Source organism: Myxocyprinus asiaticus, chromosome 42, assembly GCF_019703515.2.
Source record: "Myxocyprinus asiaticus isolate MX2 ecotype Aquarium Trade chromosome 42, UBuf_Myxa_2, whole genome shotgun sequence".
NCBI lineage: Eukaryota > Metazoa > Chordata > Actinopteri > Cypriniformes > Catostomidae > Myxocyprinus > Myxocyprinus asiaticus.
The window spans coordinates 21337937-21360485 of record NC_059385.1 but is presented as its reverse complement, the minus strand read 5'-3'; the positions used below and the strand labels follow the sequence as shown (position 1 = coordinate 21360485).

At 37.0% G+C, this 22549-nt stretch overlaps 1 protein-coding gene across 4 annotated transcripts in view; it reads left to right on the top strand.

The window, feature by feature from the left end:
* LOC127432236 (exportin-7-like) overlaps positions 1-22549 on the top strand; it is a 45847-nt gene that overhangs the window by 9202 nt on the left and 14096 nt on the right. For all 4 annotated transcript variants that reach the window (XR_007895729.1, XR_007895730.1, XM_051683151.1 and 1 more), the window contains 17 exons: positions 5840-5986; positions 6153-6246; positions 6814-6980; positions 11360-11425; positions 11563-11667; positions 13365-13530; positions 14115-14188; positions 14290-14409; positions 15229-15375; positions 15562-15734; positions 18716-18909; positions 18997-19102; positions 19627-19762; positions 21062-21135; positions 21219-21299; positions 21445-21508; positions 21604-21712. Coding sequence is in view for 2 of the 4 variants with exons in the window: in XM_051683151.1 (XP_051539111.1) it covers positions 5840-5986; positions 6153-6246; positions 6814-6980; positions 11360-11425; positions 11563-11667; positions 13365-13530; positions 14115-14188; positions 14290-14409; positions 15229-15375; positions 15562-15734; positions 18716-18909; positions 18997-19102; positions 19627-19762; positions 21062-21135; positions 21219-21299; positions 21445-21508; positions 21604-21712 (2023 nt within the window). In the remaining 2 variants the exon portion in view is untranslated. The remainder of the gene's footprint in view (positions 1-5839; positions 5987-6152; positions 6247-6813; positions 6981-11359; positions 11426-11562; positions 11668-13364; positions 13531-14114; positions 14189-14289; positions 14410-15228; positions 15376-15561; positions 15735-18715; positions 18910-18996; positions 19103-19626; positions 19763-21061; positions 21136-21218; positions 21300-21444; positions 21509-21603; positions 21713-22549) is intronic.

The window sequence follows — 22549 nt, the reverse complement described above, 5'->3', positions numbered from 1 at the left end:
CATTTCTAGAATTTGTTGACAATGTATAATAATAATGTCAAATATTCAGTGATTAAAAATATTTGTTTAAGAAAGCAGCCTTCTGAGTACCTTTGCAAAGTCATATCGGTGCAAAATCGGTGCACAATCCACATAGAAAAGGTCTGTTTTCATTCCAGCTCAAAAATTAACTATATTGGCCACCATATCAGTAATATGTGAATTTCTAAAATCGGTATCAGTCTCAAAAATCCCATATCGGTCGGGCTCTTATATTACACATACTATGTAAATAGATAATATTTACAATAATTGTAATGTCAGAGGTCAAATGGGTTTAGAACGACATGAGAGTAAGTAAATGATGACAGAAGTTTCATGTTAAGGTGAAGTATCCCTTTATATTTACGCACTGATTTAATCTAAATGAAGAATTATGACAACACTGTTGTTAACAATGTGCATCCCATGAGGACCTACTGGACATGCAAAAGGTGTATCCCTGATGCTGCCTTCTGCCTCTCTGCTTTGCTTTTCCTCTTCTTCTGTGTCACTTTCTCCTTCAAATATCTCCCCTCCACTGCATTCCTCTCTTTGTTGAATTCAACCTGTAAAGTTGCCTCTGCTCTCCTGCTTCCTCTTCATCCTGCTTTGATTTTTTAACAAAACTGCTGTCTATGTCTCCCTCTTCATTTGGGCTTCATTCTGTCGCACATCATTGGTAACAGCAACATAAAAAAGCACATTAATGACAATTAAAGGTACCCTAAAAAATAAGATTCATAATAATTCATCTATCCTAATTGCACAGCGTTTTAATTGCCTCAAGAAGCAGCAAGTTAGCATAAATACTGAAGTGTATTGAAATGTCATATACAGTGTAAATGACAATTTCCTGTAAAATAACCACACAGGTGATTAATTTTGATTAACGTTAATTAAGGAATGATAAGGAATAATATCGAGCTGTTATTGTGATGGCTAGTCTGCCATTTTTGTATGTTTAACTAAGTGGCACCGAAACAAGTTGAGTGAGGGAGGGGGTGAAGATAAGTGTACCCAACGAACACTGCTGCCCCAATGAATATTATTCTCACATTTTATCGATATGCCATCTTAATGTTCGCTTAATGTTTGATTTTAACGTTACCTTTTAAAATTAGTTAGTAATTAATCCTGAAATCAAGTCTGTTGCTAATCTCGGAGATGTCGAAACGTTTGTCAACAATTTAACATCAAGATACGATTAGAAACAAAACAAAAAAAAATGTAATGATTAAAATTTGGGAATTTCTCAAGATAGATACAAGTAAAAAAAATATTCGATAACTTTACACCTGCCAGCCAGAATACGCAACTCAAATGAAAAGTTTGCTGTGGTATGTTAGATGTGTGGAGATTACCTTCTGTTCTGGGCTGTTCCTCCATACACCCTCTGATCAGACTGCTCATCTACCGATCTGCATTTACACTTACTGCAGGGGGCTGAAATGTAACTTTATCTGATTATGTTACAACGAACATAAAAATAGCATGTACTACAACTATTGCGAATTATAGTCCATATAAGAAATGTGCTTTTAAAGTGAACACATTGAAGTAATCTTACACATCAATACATACTGTAGCGCCGTCCGGTACCCAGCATGCACTTCGGTGGGGGAAGGACTGACTAAGTTTGGACTGAATAAATGAGCCATTTTGCAAAATTGTTCAGAATGGGTTTAGGGGAGTGTTTATAGTTGATTGTACTGTCAGAATTTGCCATATTAAAATTTTCTTGTTTGTGCCTTACCATTATGTAACTTTGTAGTCCTCAGATACTAGGACTGAAGGTGTGCCATGGTTATGTATGTGTGGTTGTGTCAGACTCTGTCAGTGTCTCACTTGAGTAACAGCAAAAAAGGAGACTTTAAATTTAAAAACTATGAAATGTAGCATTACATCAGTATACAACTAGTGATATTTTAATTGTTGAAATTGGGGTGGCAGAGCTTCTAATTAGGGTGGCAGCTGCCACCCTTGTGGCCATGGCCCTGGTTTGCATGAAGTCACACACCTGCATCTTGGCGAAATCAGAGCTAAAGTTTTCTGTACAACTTTGTAAGTTCGATGTAAAGTGCCATTCCTTGGCAATTTTCCAGGTAGGAAGTTTGAAATTCAAAGTTAAATAGGAGGCAGCATAAATCATCACAGCAACACAGCAACTCCATCTGTCCGGGGCAAAGACAGCACTCTACACTGCATGCACACACACACAAGGCGAAATCTTTCTTTCATACAACTGGAGCGCAGCTGAATGTAACAGAACGTAGGGTCTTCAAAACTACTTAACACAGTGTTTTAAAAACGTGATGGCAATGGCGTCTCCAGTCACGCCAACCGTGGTTTGCAGATACAAACAGTTCAGAAACAGTGGTGCGCACTTACTAAGCGTATAATGGTAACCTGAATGATAAACAGAGATGCGGGTTCTGATCATTGTTTCATTTAACTGGCCAGCAAGTCTTTACATAATGACAAAATATGATGCATTATATTTTGATTATGCCATCTTTTGAACTTTTTAGAACAGACTATTTTACCCCCGATGAGTACTCAAGTAATTACATCAAGTACTCAAGTAGACAAAATGACCAAAATGCCCATCTCTACTATGAGTGGCTTACTTATAGTTGTCTCTGCATATTAAGCTGGGATAGAAGAAAGTATTTTAATACAGGAAAAAGTCACATACTTCAGCAGAAAATCTGTCATGCACTGTTTGTGCTATAGACAAGAATGATACCTCAAATGATGATGCTAATTTAACAGATTTGTACTAATATTATTTTATTATTATTATATATTTTTTAAATAAGACTCGTGAATGATATAGCCTAACAAATGAAAATAAATTCTATACACTTGCATTTAAGTGGATGCCTAAAGCCCAAAGTATGCAAAGTGTACTCGTGACACACAGGACTACAGGACTCCTGATGCAAATCTCGTCATCAGATGAGTGCTCAAGCACTAAACGTGCGTAGCCCAATTTTTCTTACCGCTCATCTTTATTTGCAATTATTTGCATTAATAAGTGTGTCCACAAGGTGGTAACACTCACATTTGAGCCATTGTTGTCTGGAAGAAGCACTAGAAGAAAATGTAATCGGCGGTAAACAACAGGAGACTAAGGTAAAAACAGCAACAGTAGATGTGCACGTCAAGAACACGTGTGTACGCGCAAGGTATGAAATTAGCACCCACCACTCGCCAAATGCAGGTATTTCATGCGCAGTGGCAGGTCATTTTGCTCATCTACCTGCCACTGTGGCAGGCGACCTGTAGACCTGTCTCGGAGTGATACATGACAAGAAATGCCTTAAGAAACAAAGACGTGGGTTTGAAGGAGCACTCTTGATTATATTTTGAAGAACAAACGACAGAAAAGCCATCAATGCGTGTATGTGATTTGCTGTGTTCAGAGGTTTATTGGTGCTTTGGCACTCGTGCTGCATCTCGCGGAACACGTGCATATGCTGAGGTCTCACTGTTTCTTCTCTGTCAGTCATCTGTGAACGATTTGCAAGAATAGTGTCGTCTATGAGAACGCTGCATATGATCGCAGACCATCTCAGAATGGAACGACACTGGTACTACAGGTGAATTGCCACATCTGTCATAATTCAGTACAACTGAAATGGTGCTTGAACAAGAAGTTTCTTCTGTGCTTGTCTACACTTTAGCCTCCATTTGAATGTTGCATGAATGTTGAATGTTGATAATAATAGCCTGATATTATGTGTTATATTTAAAATAACATTGTTAAAACAATATATACAGTATAATAAACAGATTATATTTAATTATGGTATTAAATGTATTATATAATAATTATATATCATAATAAATAAAGTAATAGTGGCTGGTAAAATACCGAAGTGGCTGGTAAAATTGTGCATTCATCCACCACTCTGGCTGGTGGGCAAAAAAGTGAATTTCATACCCTGGGTGTGTGAGTCCTGCATCTGTATAACTCCAGTCTGAAGGAATATAAAGACATCTTTATGGGTCTAAACTCCTGAAGAGAAAAGTCTTGTTTAATTGCAGTCGTAGCGCGCATGTGCCAAACGCCTGGGTATGCTCGCACAGTCAGATGGAGTATGCTTTCAAAGGCTCGCGTTTGACTGTACACAGACGCTGAGCGTTCGCGCCAAAATTGAAGTATACTTTCGGCTTAAGCCATATCTAGGGACTAGAATATCATTGTTTTTTGGGACCGTGTAAATGCAGCCAGTCTGATTTTTTTTATTCTAATCTGATCCAACACAGATTGGATGTTGTAGCACACATGTAAACAGAAAAAATAACGCACAAGATTAGATTTTTTTGCATCTGAAATCTGGTTTTAAATCAGATACATATCCAATATCTGGACATCTGACCTACATCTAAACACGTGTCTGATTTTCCTCGTATTTCTGACATTAAAATCTGCTGAAACAAAGTTTTCGTTTAATATCTGTGCATTTATAGTAACATTATACTGGAGGTACGAGGTGTCAAGCAATTGTGAAATGCAAAGCACATTTTGCAACGAGAAGTCATTGCATTGATGAAAATAAATGTGCAGATAAATCAGAAATTTTTACAATTTTACCATAGTGTGGAGGACATGAATTATAGTTATTTAGTAAAATTACATGTGCAGAATTGGTGAGATGCAGTGGAATAAATTGCAGTGAACATCTCCAGTATTTCCTGAAGAGAATAGCGGGAAAATAATGAGCATGTTTTAGTTTATCGATAACCACATGTACAGGAATATTCTGAACAGATATACACTGTTTAGCTTGTAAGGTTATTTTTGGAATAAAGGTTTAACCAGGATAATTACCTTAATCTGTGAAATGTGGTCAAAGTTACGTGACAGACAGACCGATATGAAATCAACACTCAGTAACGCTCAGGAAAGGTTAATGAATGCGTGTATGGAAAATTCTTATGTGTGAATTGCAGAGGGAGTCGTCTTTGAAGAATTAATTGTATTCTTGTGATGTTTATTGATATTTCCAAGAACGATTGCAAGTAAAATGCATATTCGTTGCCATTCATACAGCAGTTCTAACAACACTAAATAGTGCTGAGTGACAGCCTAGTGTGTCTTGGGGGGTAATTAATGTAAATGCAGTCAGTTAAGTGAATGTAAACAGGTGGGACAAAAAATTGGATATGGTTAAAGATTGGATCTGTTTATTAAACATTGCGGTGTGAATGCAGTAATAGAGACTAGCGGTTGGGCCCGTTCGTTCGATGGACCAGTAAGCAACCACCCAAACACCCTTGCAATTGCATAGCAGCAAGCTGAAAACCTCTCAGAACATCTTAGCAACCACATAGCAATTTTCCGTCAACAACACACAACACCTTAGCACTGTGGTAGCAAGATTTGCACAGGCAAGCACCACTCACATTTTCTTCAAAACAAGTTTAAATCGTGAATTTGTTCAACATGAGGCAAAATATGTCTAATTTTGCTAGCACTGCTTAATGTTTAAATAACTTGAAAGTATGTGACACTAATGGAACAGTAAGAACTGGTCATAGCTAGGCATTCATGTGTTATCAATTTCTTGGGTTGATTTGGTATAGCGTAGATAGTAGTGTTTACAATCATGCTGCTCTTGAAATGAATCATGACACTTGCGAACCTTATCTTTTGTCATCTCACCTTCTTTGACCATCAAGACATTCCACAACTGGAGTTTATAGGACTTCATGTTCTTACAAAGAGAACTGGAATTTTGTTGCTTCGTCTCCACAAATATCCTCTGTGTGTTATTTTGCTGCCATTCAACTCATGGGTCTCTTTTCGTAGAGCCTAGCCCAGCTAGAGATCCTGTGCAAGCAGCTGTATGAGACCACGGACACCACCACACGTCTGCAGGCGGAGAAAGCCCTGGTGGAGTTCACCAACAGTCCTGACTGCCTGAGTAAATGCCAGCTGTTGTTGGAGAGAGGAAGCGTAAGAATTAAACCTTTTGGGAACTGTGTAGAACAAGATATCTGGAATGATCTATCATCAATGTTCAAAAAAATCCCAGAGTTAAGCAATTGAAATGGAACTATGCTTCCATTTTTCCTGCATTGCAAATTGCTAACCTGACACTGTGTTTGTGGAATATTTACAGTCCTCGTACTCGCAGTTGTTGGCTGCAACATGTCTGTCCAAGTTGGTATCGCGTACAAGCAACCCACTTCCCCTGGAGCAACGCATTGACATTCGTAAGTTTAAAAAATGGACAAGGACTTGATATTGAGTTGTATCAAAGACCTTGAAGCTTCTGACATTAAAGTAATAGTTCACCCAGAATTTTTGATTCTGTCATCATTTACCCTCATGTTTTTCCAAACCTGTATGACTTTCTTATCTGGTACACAAAATGATCTCTCATGAATGTGCTATGGACGTCAAGATTGTCACTGAAAATTTACTTTGTAATTCTCACTGAAACCTATAGGATGCCTTCAGAAGACTTTGAATATGGCACAGGAGTCGCATGGACTACTTTTGGGTTCTGTTTTTTATGTGGCACAATTAACTGCCATTGTATCGAAAACGTGGACTGCGATATTCATTAAAACATCTCCTTGTGTTCTGCATAAGAAAGAAAGTCATGCAGTTGTTAGAAAGTCAAGTTGTTAAATCACCAAAAAAAAAAAAAAAGAGAAAAAAATAAACACTCAGGTTTGGAACAACATGACGGTGAGTAAAATGGCAGCTGAACTTTTCCTTTAAACCAACTTTGTAATGATTTTTCACACAAACGATATCTCCCTTTGGTTTCACAGGAAATTATGTTCTTAATTATCTGGCAACCCGGCCAAAGCTTGCTGCCTTTGTGACACAAGCCCTGATCCAGCTCTATGCCAGAATCACCAAGCTTGGCTGGTTCGACTGCCAAAAGGAAGATTACGTCTTCAGGAACGTCATAGTTGATGTGACAAGATTCCTGCAGGTAAGATAATTTATATAATTTTCTTTTGAGGAAAAATATTCGTAAATTTACAATAACCCATTACGAAAATGTTTCCTTGTTTTTTTTTCTGTCGCATTTATGAGCTAAGAAGGAATGCACCAAAATCGCGGACTCCAAAATGCCATATAATGCAATTTTTGGTGCTTGGCCAAAAAAGAAAATAGACTGAAAATCTTGGCTGACAGTGATTTTTAAAAAATTGCTGTAACAACTAATCGATAAAATCGATAATGGAAATCATCATCAACAAATTTCATTATCGATTAGATGAATATTTGCGGTAATCATGGAGAAGCCACGTCAGTGACGTCACTTCACAGCCAAGTGAAAAATGTTGCATTATGAAACTCATTTGAAAAACAACAGAGACAAATTGAAGTGGAAAAAAACATGAACCAAGATATCCAGCGCATGAGAGCACTTTATAAACACTTTAAATAAGATCATAATAAGCATACAGTTTAATGTGGAGTGGTTGCTGCGTCAGGTGCGTTGATAGAGGGCTTGTGCTGTTTGATGGGTGAGAGTTGTTTCTCTCCAGCGCATCACTTGCATTTTACTGCTATCTTCTGTTTTATAATGTAAACCTGTTATAAATTCAAAATCAGCCACGTATTTCACAAAACTGATTGTTCTTACCACAAGCAATTCTCAGTTAAACTCTGAGCAAGCGAGTCTGCGCATTCGCGTCAATCAAACCGATCGCAATGGAGAAATGGAGTGCAATCATTTTGATTAAACTGTCCAATGTCATACCATGATTTCAGTTTCAATGTAATCAATTGTGCAGCTTTCATGGATATCAGACTGAAGTATCAGCAGTCAAGGTGTGCTGGCTTTTAAAGTGTTTTCTCCTCCTCATGTAATCTCGTAATACAGCGAGCACCGGGATGAGTCTTTTCATCGCGAGAGTGAATTTGCACAGGGTTTGCAGATGATTATACTATATTAAACTGTATGTAATGCTGAATATAATGTGTAATAATGCTAAGGGTCCTGATATTTGAAAGTCCTTCTGCTAATGTCACATGTAATGTCTGATTTTGCTAGTAAATTTATACTATGGCAAACATTATTTTACACAATTGTTTTGAAAAGAATAGTTTAGAAACATGTAATCAGTGAAAATACTATTATAAAAACTATAATAATAAAATACTTAAATGTATGTAATCAGTGACCGTGTACAAGCATAAGTATCTAACATAATTATGCATTTTTCAGCTGGGCAGAATTATTAATATTTCTTTTTTCATGTCACTATTGCCCTCTGCTGGGCTGATTTTTTATTTATTTATTTATTTATTTATTTATTTATTTTTTCACTCCATGCCCCATTGGTTCATTTTACTCTTTAATGATGAGCATTGTTTAAGTTTTACAAGGAGCTGTTTCGCATATGTCCTGAAAGTAATAATAATAATAAATTCCAACTTAACTTCATGATTCAGGCTTTGTTCAACGTTTTGTAATAGTATAGAATCGTGAATTCAGTAATGTAAATCAAACCAAATCCTTACTCCTTTTATCATTTCAGTTTTTTTGAAAAATCATATTTTAATAAAATACAGGAAAATGTAATTTGTTATCTGATTAATCGATTAATCGTAGAAATAATCAAAGAATAATTGATTATCAAAATAATAATTTGTTGAAGCCCTAGTACAGTGTTTGCTAAATTCAAATACAAAGTCCATTTGCTATTAAACTCCCGATCAGTAGAAGCAATGTACATTGTATTAGTGGTGTTGATTTTGAATAATTTCAGTGACTCGATTCTTTTGATTTCTGTTCACCGAAAAGATTTGTTCAGGTTCGTTCATTGATTCATTTATTGACCATTTCTTCAAGTTGCGCCTTAGTTACATTTACATTTATGCATTTGGCAGATGCTTTTATCCAAAGCGACTTACAGTGCACTTATTACAGGGACAATCCCCCCGGAGCAACCTGGAGTTAAATGCCTTGCTCAAGGACACAATGGTGGTGGCTGTGGGGATCAAACCAGCAACCTTCTGGTTACCTGTTATGTGCTTTAGCCACACAGTTACGACTGTAGATGGTTCCAAATGAAAGTTTAAGTAGTTGCATTGAACCAAAAGTCAGAACCAAGCAGTTATTCATGACCAGAACAAGTCTAATTATCCTTTATTAAAATTTGCGTGTCCACAATTCTACTAAGAGACAGCACTATGGAGTGTTTAAGCATCATAAGCCTTTTCCCACAAATGACAAGGCATATCATATTGTGAACTGCTGAGTACGACTTATCAAGCTACAGTATACAAAAAAAGACAACAATACTAGCCTAAAATAATTGTTTCAGTAATGTCCATATGTTATTGTAAAGTGTGGTCATCACTCACTTTTATTCATAATCTAGACTCTTCTTGTTGAACGAGATTGACAAAGTGAACGAATGACATATACAAGATTTCCATCCGTAATTCATGCCATTTTAACTGTAAATTAAAAATTGGAGATTACTGTATGTTTTGTGCATACCTATAAACTTGTCTTAGTGCATTTCACTCCTTTCTTTCCTTGTTGAACATGATTGACTCACATGCCGAACAGAACGAACAACATACCTCTCATTCAGTCATTCAGCAGATCCTCATTCATGAACAAGATGATGGAGTGAGTCGTTCATTTCGTTCGCGAACCAGTTTACCAGTACATTCAGTTCGTTCATGAATGACGTCTCATCTCGTTCAGACTCAAATGACCGACTAGTACTAGTTCAATGAAGAGGCAGATTCGTTCAGCGGGTCGAACCAATGATATATACTCCTGCCCTGCCCGCTCTGGAATGCTATTGGCTCAAGCTATAGTCATTCTTTACAGGCATGAAAAGCCACCAAAGCAGTCTCACACTTCAAAATAGAGCTCATTGGCTTTGAAAGTATCACTCAGGAATCTCTGGTAATGAATAAGCAGACAGAGCTGCCAGAGAAGCACTATCTACTGAACCAGTAAAATGCCCTATACCTTCCACAGATCTGAAACCAACTCTGAATGTATATATCAAAAACAGATGGCAGTCGAAGTGGATCAGTGTTTAAACAACAAATTATGGGAAATAAATCTTGTTGTTGGAACAAGATATGTGTTCCCTTTTAATAATCACTGGGATCAAGTCATTTACACACGATGCCAGATAGGACATACAAGACTCGCACACCAATTTTTACTATCAGGAGAAAATTCACCAAAGTGCTCATCTTGTCAGAACCCACTATCCATTAAACATACACTACCGTTCAAAAGTTTGGGGTCACTTGCCTGAAATGTTTCTCATGATCTTAAAAACCTTTTGATCTGAAGGCGTATGCTTAAATGTTTGAAATTCTTTTTGTAGACAAAAATATATTTGCGCCACCATATTAATTTATTTCATTACAAAACTAAAATTGTATTTAAAAAAAAAAAAAAAAAAAGTTTTTGAAATGGATGACTTGGACCAAATAATTAAAAAAAGCAGCCCAACATAGATGGGAACTCCTTCAATACTGTTTAAAAAGCATCCCAGGGTGATACCTCAAGAAGTTGGTTGAGAAAATGTCAAGAGTACATGTCTGCAAATTCTAGACAAAGGGTGACTACTTTGAAGATGTTAAAATATAACACAGTTTTGATTTATTTTGGATTTGTTTAGTCACAACATAATTCCCATAGTTCCATTTATGTTATTCCATAGTTTTGATGACTTTACTATTATTCTAAATGTGAAAAAAATAAAGAATGAGTAAGTGACCTTAAACTTATGAACGGTAGTGTATTTTACTGGACTGTCATACCTCTACACATCTGAGGAACCTGTATTATTCAGTTGATACTTTTGAAAAGGTTTTTAATCAAGTGAATCCAAATTTAGTTTTAAGGTTTTTAGGAAAAATGAATCTTAAACACCTTATTTAACTCTAAATAACTAAACCTGGCTCCCGTCATGAAAATAGCCATAGAAGCTGGCATGGCGTAAAAAATGAAACAAAAAAACAAACATCACTACATTGAATGCCTTTTGTGCTTTGTTGTATATTCTTATGCACTTGTTGCGGGCTAAATGTGGTTGTAATATCAGAGAGATCAATGTAGATAATTTGAAGGGTTTATCATCTAGGATTTTCGTTTTCAGTTTTCAACCCTGTGTGTTTCAGCCAATATTTTTTATTTCAGTGCATCACTGAATCTAAGCTTACTCTTAGATTCTAAGTAGTTGTTGATACATAAATGATGATCTTGATCCATGTTAGAATGCCAAAGGAAAACATTTATTATTGAACGTTAATTTCGTCTTATATTCCACAAGTTATAAAGCTATTTGTAAGCATTTAAACTACTGCTTTTTATTTCAGGATAGTGTTGAACATTGCATCATAGGAGTCACAATTCTTTCCCAGTTAACCAATGAGATTAACCAAGTAAGTTTCTCTGTTCTCTTCAGCAAGACTTCCACCTTGCCACCTTTGCAATGTTTGGTGATACAATCAGAGTTTAACAAATATTCAGACACTAAATTGGATCACAGATTTCCTAAACTCTCCTTTTCCTTATCCAGGCAGATTCAACACATCCGCTTACAAAACACAGGAAGATTGCATCATCATTTCGTGATTCCTCTTTGTTTGACATCTTCACCCTTTCCTGCAATCTCCTCAAGCAGGTGAGGTTTATGTTGAATGGTGACTCCTCATAGACCAAGTAGGAAAGCTGCATTAGGCTTGTATTGTGATTCTTGACTACTCAACCAGCTTGCAACATTTTATAGACCATTTCAAGGATGTAAACAATAACAAAGAATTGGAGCGATATTAGCCCTGAATCATTTCCGGTATCATTACAGGATCCTTTAAATAAGGCTCTGAGTTAACATATTTTCTCAAAGAACATCAAAAATTTACCTGAAGTGATTTATCCAGACGTGCTGTTGATTCTGAGCGTCTTTGCGAGAGAGGCGATTAAATCGTATTGTAGTTTAGATGTTCACAATTATTTCCTCAGCGGAGAGATCTGGAACATTGGATTGCTCCTATTATAATGAATAAAACCATACAATAAAGCTGTCTGCTTGACTTGCGAACAAGGTAAAGATCTGTTTTTTTTTTATTATAAAAATAATTTCCTTGTCTCTTCTGCGCTAGTTTTTAGACTGCGCCAGCTACTCTGAGAACTTAACAGTTCGATACTGCAGTTATTGTTGACCTTTGTGTGACAATTGCTTGTTGTTTTCCTCATGTGTAAGTAATTTTGGATAAAAGTGTCTGCTATATGACTAAATGTAAATTACTTGCTCAGCTTCATTCATTATAATGGGAGCGATTTATAGTCACTTTTATAGCTTTACTTATAAAACTTCGTGGCGGAACACCCCGCCCCTCCCTCTCGTCATCATCGCCCCACCTCTGAGGACCGTACTTCAGCCAGGTTTATGACGGGAGTGGGCAGGAGAGAGAAGAGGTGCATAAATAATAAGCCTCGTTTGGGCAGCAGTTGGAACAAGGCACACCTGATGTGTGTTTGACCTCATCACCGCTGCCAAAGAAACTAACAGTGCACCTCTTCTCGGGAAACCGGCTTCTATTCTCCATATGTGCACACACTGGCATCCTTGCACGCCCAGGACCAGAGCGGGGAGGGTTCAGCCGAGTTTGATGTGTCGCTGGACGAACTCCTCAGACCCCCGGTGCAAATTAGATGCGTTGCAGGGGAGGACAGCACACGTGGCCGACAGGCTAGAGGCTGGGCCACCTTCCCCTCTCACTTGCTGCAAGCCTGGGAAGACAGGTCGCCAAGGACACTGCTTCCCTATGCACCACGGACCAAGGAGGGGAGCGCGTGCGGCTGTTGGACACTGCTCCATCCTGGGCCATTCCTTGGACACTTTCCCCCTTGGACACTATTTTTCCCATTTATGAACATTTTATGTATTATTTCTAATAAATGCCTCACCAAAGCTTGACACCAAACCCACTCTGTCTGTCTTGCTCACCCCACCACAATTTACAATTAGTTGGCAAAAATGTTGTTCTCCTACCAGAGATAAGCTAGGAGCCATCTCACTTCACTGCTGTGGTTAATGCATCCATTTGTGGTTGCTTTTTCTGAGATCTAAACACTTGAATTTCCATTAGTTCCAGGTATCCAGAGATCATCCTGCCACCAAACAACCAAACACCGAATAATGGCATTTTATGACTTTTCATGTTAATAACATTAATCATGGTAAAGTTACTGAATGAAGTGACTCCCGCCGTTGTTTTGACTGAGTTTTGACAACTAGCAGGAAATGTTCAACGTTACTTCCTTAAACCGATGAACAGTCATTAGTCATAGTTACTAAATTGTTCTGTATGTTTGCAGGCCTCTGGGAAGAACTTGAATCTAAATGATGAGAGCCAGCACGGGCTGCTCATGCAGTTACTCAAACTGGCACACAATTGCCTAAACTTTGACTTTATTGGTACATCCACCGATGAGTCCTCAGATGATCTGTGCACTGTCCAGATCCCCACCAGCTGGAGATCAGGTGAGCTTTAATTTCCTGTCAAACAATAAATGAATGGTGTTTTTTTGTTTGGGTATCATGTTTTGGTACCGTGTCCTGCAAATATAAGAGAATTTTAATAACATGATGGCCAGGCCAGATGGAAAAGTCACGAAAAGGAGTACAATCTTAAAAATGTTGTTGACATTTTTTGAGTGAATTGTATTTTTCTAGTTCCAAACAAGATTTTTTTTTTTTTTTTTTTTTTTTCTAGTTTAATTTTTTTTTTCTAGGTTTCTAAATCTGCTTGACTGACACAAAAAGAGATGTTAGGGGAGAATATTGGCCTCAGTCACCATTCCCTTTCAGTGTTTGGGAAAAAAAGATGTGAATGTTGACTAAAGCATGTTCTTTTTAATTTCTAAAATTAGGTGAAAAAAACAAAAAAATTCTGTCATCATGAACAATTGGAAAGATCATGGAAATTTGTTAGTCAAAAGGGTGGGAACACTGAAGTATTTAGGGCTGTTATCTCTTACACTTTTGATCATTGCGAAGCACTTGAATACAAAAAGCTTCATGTTTTGTGCTTATCATATTTACCTTTTTTTTTCTCTCATTTGCAGCCTTTTTGGATTCCTCAACCTTGCAGCTGTTTTTTGATTTGTATCATTCCATCCCTCCCTCACTGTCTCCTTTGGTGAGTGTTAGATAAACAGCCTATTGTGCACATGAGGAAAAAACAACACCATGCGGTGTTAGCTGTTCAGTGTTAAATGTGCTGCTCATTTGTTTCTCCAGGTTTTGTCTTGTCTAGTCCAAATAGCATCTGTTCGAAGGTCTCTCTTCAACAATGCAGAGAGAGCAAAGTTCCTCTCCCTTTTAGTAGATGGTGTGAAGAGAATATTGGAGAACCCTCAAGTATGTGCACTTGTTCATTGTTCGTTCATGTTAATTCATAATAAATTAGCTAATGTGAACATATACATCTTTGTGCATTGTGACATTATTTTCATGACAATTAAGCACATTTACCCCCCAAATTCTAATTACTTTAATACCAAAAAATGTAACATCAATAACAATATAATAACAAAAATGAAAATCATCCAGTCCAGACAAATTTTTTTTTTTAATTAGGATAAAATAAATTCACTAATACTACCATGATGCTTCAAATACTACCATGCTGTTTCAGTACTTCATGATTTAAAGGGATATTTCACCCAAAAATGAAAATTCTCTCATAATTTACTTACCCTCATGCCACCCCAGATGTGTATGACTTTCTTTCTTCAGCAGAACACAAACAAAGATTTTTAGAAGAATATTTCAGCTCTGTAGGTCCATACAATGCAAGTAAATGGTGATCAGACATTTGCAGCTCCAAAAATCATATAAAGGTAACATAAAAGTAATCCATAATACTCCAGTGGTTAAATCCATTTCTTCAGAAGCGATATAATAGGTTTGGGTGAGAAGCAGAACAACAGGTCCTCTTTTTTTACTCTAAATCTCCACTTTCACTTTTACATTTGAAAGTCACATGTGGTGCCTGTTTAGTTTCACTTTCACATCTGAATTTTTGTTATTGTTATAAATATCATTCAATGTTAGTTCATAACTACTGCGTTAACAAATGCAACCCTATTGTAAAATGTTACCGTTTTGTAAGATTCACCCATGTGGTTATTCAGGTAACAGCATTTATGCGGTTTCTGTCCTGATTTGGTTTTGTAGAGTTTGTCGGACCCAAACAACTACCATGAGTTCTGCCGACTGCTGGCTCGACTCAAGAGTAACTATCAGCTGGGAGAACTTGTTAAAGTAGAGAACTACCCCGAGGTCATAAGACTGATTGCAAACTTCACTGTAACTAGTCTGCAGGTGAGTGAAAGTCCTTGAATACTAAACACAGAGCTGACTACTCGTCTATTTTGCTTTCAGTAAGGTTTGAATTTTTACAGAGGCTAAAACCAACCAGTAGCTAATTAATTGTAATGTTACTGCTGAAATGGAAATAGAATGAAAATCATTTCAAAGACTGATGATAATAGCTTTAATGTCTCACAGCACTGGGAGTTTGCCCCCAACAGTGTGCACTATCTGCTGAGTTTGTGGCAACGACTAGCAGCCTCCGTCCCCTACGTGAAGGCCACGGAGCCCCACATGCTGGAGACCTACACCCCTGAGGTGACCAAGGCCTACATCACCTCTCGCCTAGAGTCCGTGCACATCATTTTGAGGTAGAGTAAGCTCTTATCTAGAGATGAAAGCAGAGTAGTTGATTTGCAGTGCAGCTTGTAATATACATGCATACATCTTATAGGTCGACCAATATTGGGTTTTGCTGATAACAATAACTAAGGTGGTAAAAAAGGTTGAGGATTATTTGGCTGATAGTTTTTAAAATCGATTTATTGAATGTTAAAAAAACATCTTAGTCGTTCCTTACAGTGACGGGCACAGACATAATCTCAGTAATAACCAAAAAAATTATAAAAATATGAAGATTTGGTGCATAACGCTGGACTTTTAATTATAAACAAGCCCGAAATACACCAGGAACTATTATTTTAAAATGTCTATGCTTTCAGCTCACACAAACACTCAAGGGAAACAAAACATGCACCCTTAAGGCCTTTTCACACCAAAGGCGACACGATTATGAGAGGCGAATCGCCGGAGAATGGCCCTTGCACATAGAAAGCGATGCGGATGTCCGTCATTGGCACATTCATGCCTTTATAATAGGTGGAGCTAATCAAGAAGCAATTTTACCCCGTTACAGTTGGTGGCGCAAAGCACCTTTTTAGCTGGTCTGCCCTCTGCCTGTGACAGATGGAGAAGAAGTAGTACTTTACAAGCTGATCGAAAAAAGAAAACTCATTTCTCTGCGAGCTGCAGCAGTGATGAAGAGTTTGTTGTTGATTTGCTCAATGAGAAGGAAATCATTTGAGATACTTCACAAACTATTTTAGTTCACCTGCCTGAGTTGACTGGCAGTATTATCATGTGTACACAGTCTAAGGGGTGATAACAAAAAATTTTGTGTAAAAAAATCATATTAAAAGTTAAAACATGCTATCATTTTGAAATAAGTGATTATATGCCACTGCCATGCGTGTATGTTAATGAAATTTTTTTATCACTGCATAATGTTGTCAATTTGAACTATACTGATATTAGAGATATGAGAACTCATATAAGATTAAATGCAAAAGAAAAAATACAGCAATATGGAATACATTATGAAGACAATCCGTGTAAGATCAGAGAGCTTTTTAAAGGGGATGCAAGGCAGTGATGGCGCAATATTATTTACATGTTAAGAGAATCCACAGGAGAAAAAAAACTGTTTCCATTTTTAAGGGGATAGTTCACACAAAAATTATAATTCTTTCATCATTTACTCACCCTCATGCCATCCAAGATGTGTGACTTACTTTCTTCTGCAGAACACAAATGAAGATTTTTAGAGGAATATTTCAGCTCTGTAGGTCCATACAATGGAAGTGAATGGGTGCCAAAAATATAAAGTTCCAAAATCCACATAAAGGGAGCAGAAAAGTAATCCATATGACTCCAGTAGTTAAATCCAAGTGTTCAGACATGATATGATAGGTGTGGGTGAGAAACATATCAATATTTAAGTCATTTTTTCATCACAAATTCGCCTCCCTGCCCAGTAGGTGGCGAAATGCACTAAGAATATGAATCATCGAAAACAGGAGGAGAAAGTGAAGGAAAAATGACTTAAATATTGATCTGTTTCTCACCCACACCTATCACATCACTTCTGAAGATATGAATTTAACCACTGGATTACTTTTATGTTGCCCTTATGTGGATTTTTGGAGCTTCAAAATTTTGGCACCCATTCACTTGAATTGTTTGGACCTACAGAGCTGAAATATTCTTCTAAAAATCTTCATTTGTGTTCTGCAGAAGAAAGAAAGTCATAAATATCTGGGATGGCATGAGAGTGAGTGAACGATGAGAGAATTTTCATTTTCAGGTGAACTATTCCTTTAATGCATTTGATGCAAATGAAACACGTTCTCACTGCTGGTTCAGGAGTTCCTTCAACGTTTAATGTTGGTGGTCAAAACAGCTTTCTGTGCTTTAGCGCCACCTGTTCAGCTGGTTTTTGGAACTGCAGCAGCTCCTGACATGTGGTAAAGAAAAATCTTGGCTTTGTCGGTGTGCGATTGGGAGCGAACGTTCATTCCAGGTGTGAAGGGCTCGTTAGGACTCCATTGTTTCTGTGAAAAAGTGTTAAACACGGCAAGACATCACGGCAAAGGTTCGCGTTTGGTGTGAAAAGGCCTTTACAATCATCTGCAATATATTACAGTAGAATCACTATAAAATATCACTGTTAGACACTTAGAAAAACGCTATATAAGTGTAACATTCATTCATTCTTAAAGTAAACATTGTCAAATGGGCATATAAATGCTGAATGAGCAGTAACTAACAGTAGATCTTTATTCATCAATAGCAGATCATCAGCGATCGCTTGTCAATTGTCATGTGTCTTTTTTATAACATTTTGCATTAATTTTCGTGAATTAGTCCATAAGCAGTGATGGTGACAGAGTCTTGGCTCCAGTACAATGCACTATATGTCAATATTCACCTAATTAAGCTTCTTGTAGTCTATATACTCACCAGATGAAGGTTTTACCTCAGAGGAACATGGAGGGGGGAAAAAAACTATCCGTGTCGGTTTTTGCAGATTACCGATAATTTCAAAAAGCAACTATTGGCAACGATTAATAGGTAAAACTGATATATTGGTCTACCTCCATTACATTTCACACCAAAATACAATGCAAATGTTGAAGTATAAAGCATTTGCAAACCGTTATTGGTACAAAAACTTTTCACATGCCAAATTTGCTGAATAAGTGCATTATTTGTCCAAATTAACATTCTCTTGATTAAAAAGAAAAGAAAAAAAAAACAGATTAATGCACTAATAATCCAGACTCAGGGTGAGCGACTTCAAAGAGATGCATTGTTGCATTTTAAAACCTTCCGCATGTTTTATTTGATGTGAATTTGAACTTGATAAATAGGTTTTCACAATTAGTTTGGTGTAACTTTAGGTAATAGACAACAGCTCATCTAATTAAAATTTAATGGAAGATAATAAGACAGGGACAACTGTTACCTGTGGTATTTGCAGGTGTTATTCTAATGTCATGTCTGGTCTACATAGGGATGGTCTTGAAGACCCATTGGATGATGCTGGCTTGGTGCAGCAGCAGTTGGACCAGCTGTCCACTATTGGGCGATGCGAGTATGAGAAGACTTGCGCCCTGCTGGTCCAGCTCTTCGATCAGTCTGCCCAGTCCTACCAAGAGCTGCTGCAGTCCACCAACTCCAGCACAATAGACATAGCAGTGCAGGAGGGTGAGCTTAAAGCACATTCTCAAAATCCTCACCTACCATAATTTACAATTTCCGATAGTATGCTTACACTATCATGTTTTTGTCCAGGTCGTTTGACGTGGCTGGTATACATTATTGGTGCAGTAATTGGAGGAAGAGTGTCCTTCGCCAGCACAGATGAGCAGGATGCCATGGATGGAGAGCTTGTGTGTCGGTGAGGAATCGTCTGAACATATTGACTAGTGCTTTAAATATCAAGCAGAGTGTGATTAAATGGATAGTTCTGACTGAAAACCCATCGTAAAATCATTCAATACTTGTACATGCGCAATTAAAATTGAACTACAGTGGGTTTTTGCATAGTCGAACTACTGTCTTCATCTGTCTGTCCAAGTATACATGACACAATGCATAATCAAATATTTGAAGGAAGGATGTCAGCTGTGTTAAATACATGTTGCGCATCACTTCTGTCTTTTGGTGCATGTGAACCATGCTGGACAAAGCTTAGCTACAATCACATTAAGTCAGTTAGCCCCAATTTTCAAAAAGTGGATTGGTCAATCGGTTTGATTCAATCGGATTAAAGCAGTAACATGACATTTTAAAAAGATGAATTAAGTTTGTTTTATTCCGACTGAAATCAAACTTTTAAAGTGCATGTAAATGTACTGATTGTAATGCACAGCCTCTTGTGATTTATTGCTCTTAAGTACATTTTGTATTTAATAATTTCAGAGTCTTGCAGTTGATGAACCTCACCGACTCTCGACTGGCCCAAGCAGGAAATGAGAAGCTCGAGTTAGCCATGCTTAGTTTCTTCGAACAGTTCCGCAAAATCTACATCGGTGACCAGGTGCAAAAATCATCAAAGGTAATTAGAGCTAGCACATTTGTTGTGGGTTTTACCTATTTGTCTATGTGCATGAGCACAAAATTCAAGATCAGCAAAGCTAGATTTACTCCTTTACTTGTTTGTTTGGACAGCAAAGCAAAAAAAAACAAAAATCACCTAGCAGTGAATTTGTTATTGATATGTCTAAGCATTCACTGGATTTTACATTTGAACACTTATGAATGGTCGTCTCTTTTAATGGTGTTGTGTCTGGGCTTTGAAAAGAGACGGTTGACTCAGCAGTTGATTTGTACTGAATGCTTTGTTGTCCTTTCACTGCTTTGTTTTTTTTCTTTATGTAGTCTGGGTTTTTAAATGGACCTGTAAGCTTAAAAATAAAAAAAAATTATGTTGGAGATGAAAGTGTTCTGTCTCAACTAACCAAAAAGCTGAAGTTCTTTCCTTCTCTTGTTCAGTTTCCAAACTGTGATCAGCGAAGATAAGTGATTTAGAAAGACTAGCTGCTCCTTTAAAACTGTTTAGTAATGCTCTAGCTTGTTAATAAGCTTAAAGCCTAATCAGTATTTAGACCTGGAATTTAACACCTTCAAAGTGTTGCTCCTTTACATAATGTACAGTCTTGAATACAGAACAATATGTTCTGTCAGGCCCAATAGGTATTGATAATTCAAGATAATTGATAGATGCACATGATCCAAACCTTAGTATTTAATATAAATATGTTTAAATTCCAAGCTTTGTGTGTCGTGTATTCAAGTGCAGTCAACAAAATTTAATTATGAATCTGAGCTGCTATCCTCCTTTTCTCACCAAATCTATATTCTTTATGGATTTGTGTCACTCCCTTGTAAATTGTTGTTAAATTAGTTGCTTGCTTCTCTTGGCCATGTTCCTCTTGATTTAGAAGTGATAGACCGATATATTGGGCAGGCCAAATTGGCAAACATTTGGCCATTTTGAGATAATTGACATCTGCCAATAACAATGCCCACTTGGCTGATTAACAGAATTCAAAGGTCCCCATTGTGTCTGTTTCAAAATTTACCAAATGTGTTGTTGATGAATATTGAATAAAAAGTGTTTATTCTCACAATTCTGTGCATGTCCGATTTGGTGTTGTTGCATTGTTAAACTAATATGTCTTTCAGTATTTTATCAGCCAGTCTACTCTCTAGATATCAGCACTGGCCGTTTAAAAACCAATATCGGTCAACCACTAATATAATTTTATTTTTCATACCTTTAACAGGTATCTGGTGTAAAATGCAAAAGTATACGAGATAACAAGAAATAACAATAAGTTTGTTTGATCCCCAGTTGTATCGGAGACTATCAGAAGTTCTTGGCCTAAATGATGAGACCATGGTACTCAGTGTTTTCATTGGAAAAATGTGAGTATATGTTGGCTCATGATATATACAATAATAAAACCTGTATTAATAACTAATAAGTAATGTGTTTGTGTTTAATACAGAATCACCAACCTGAAGTACTGGGGACAGTGTGAACCAATCACATCAAAGACACTACAGCTTCTCAACGACCTTTCTATTGGATATCCTTATCCACACAACACTAGATAATTTCAGCATTGCAGTTGAAACTGATGAACCTTCATTTCATGCAAGCATATTGAATGATGCTAGATGTTTTGACAGTGAATACACACTTGTGTGTTTTTCCTTTACCTGTTTTCTTACGTACAGCAGTGTTAGAAAACTAGTGAAACTCAGCGCTGTCCAGTTCATGCTAAACAACCATACAGTAAGTCACCATCATGAGCTTTCCCCCTCATAGCATTAATTTCTTCTGTAAGAACTGTAACAAACTGTCAGTTTCTCATTTCTTTTATGTGACAGAGTGAGCACTTTTCTTTCCTGGGTGTGAACAATCAGGCCAACCTCAGTGACATGAGGTGTCGTACCACTTTTTACACAGCCCTGGGAAGACTTCTTATGGTTGATTTGGGTAAGAGTATTTCAAGTTCACATTTCAAATACAGTGGGCTTTCTTAATACCAATTTAATTTTGCACTGTAATCCTATTGTAACTAAACTATAAAGTGGTAATTTCGTACATTTCTTACTCCTTTTTTCTCTTAATGTGAACTTAAAATGAACTTAGAAAATCCCAAATTTCAACATGTATAAAATATAAATCTCAACCACTCGTTTCTAATATTGGTATCCTTCAGAAAGATATGCATAGCTGTAGGTGCAACACAATCATAAAGAGCTAAAGATTTGGCTAACTTTCACACATTTTATTCTTATTTTACTCTTATATTGTTAGTTTAGTTAATAATTATAATAAACTTTTATTTTGTATAGCACCTTTAAAAGTGGCTTCTCAAAGTGCTTTAAGTAAAAACAATCCAAAAACAACAAAATACACATAATCATATAATGAAAATACACACATATACAATAAAAGTGAATCAAACACTACGTAAACATAAAACATCAACTGAAAGCCAACTTGAAAAAATGGGTTTTTAGGCAAGATTTGAAAATACCAAGAGACTTTGACTCACGAATGTCATAATTTGAGAATGCCCTATCACCCATTGAGCGCATGCGTGTTTGAGGGACTACTAAAAGGCCATGCTGAGATGAACGAAGGTTACGCTTTGAAGTATAATTAATTAGAAGGTCTGAAAGATAATTCATGAGCCAGACCATGAAGTGCCTTATATGTAAGCATGAGAACCTTAAAGTCGACCCGATACTTAACAGAGAGCCATTCCAAAACTGGGGTAATATGTTCACCTGTTTTAGTCAGAGTTAAAATCCTGGCTGCTGAGTT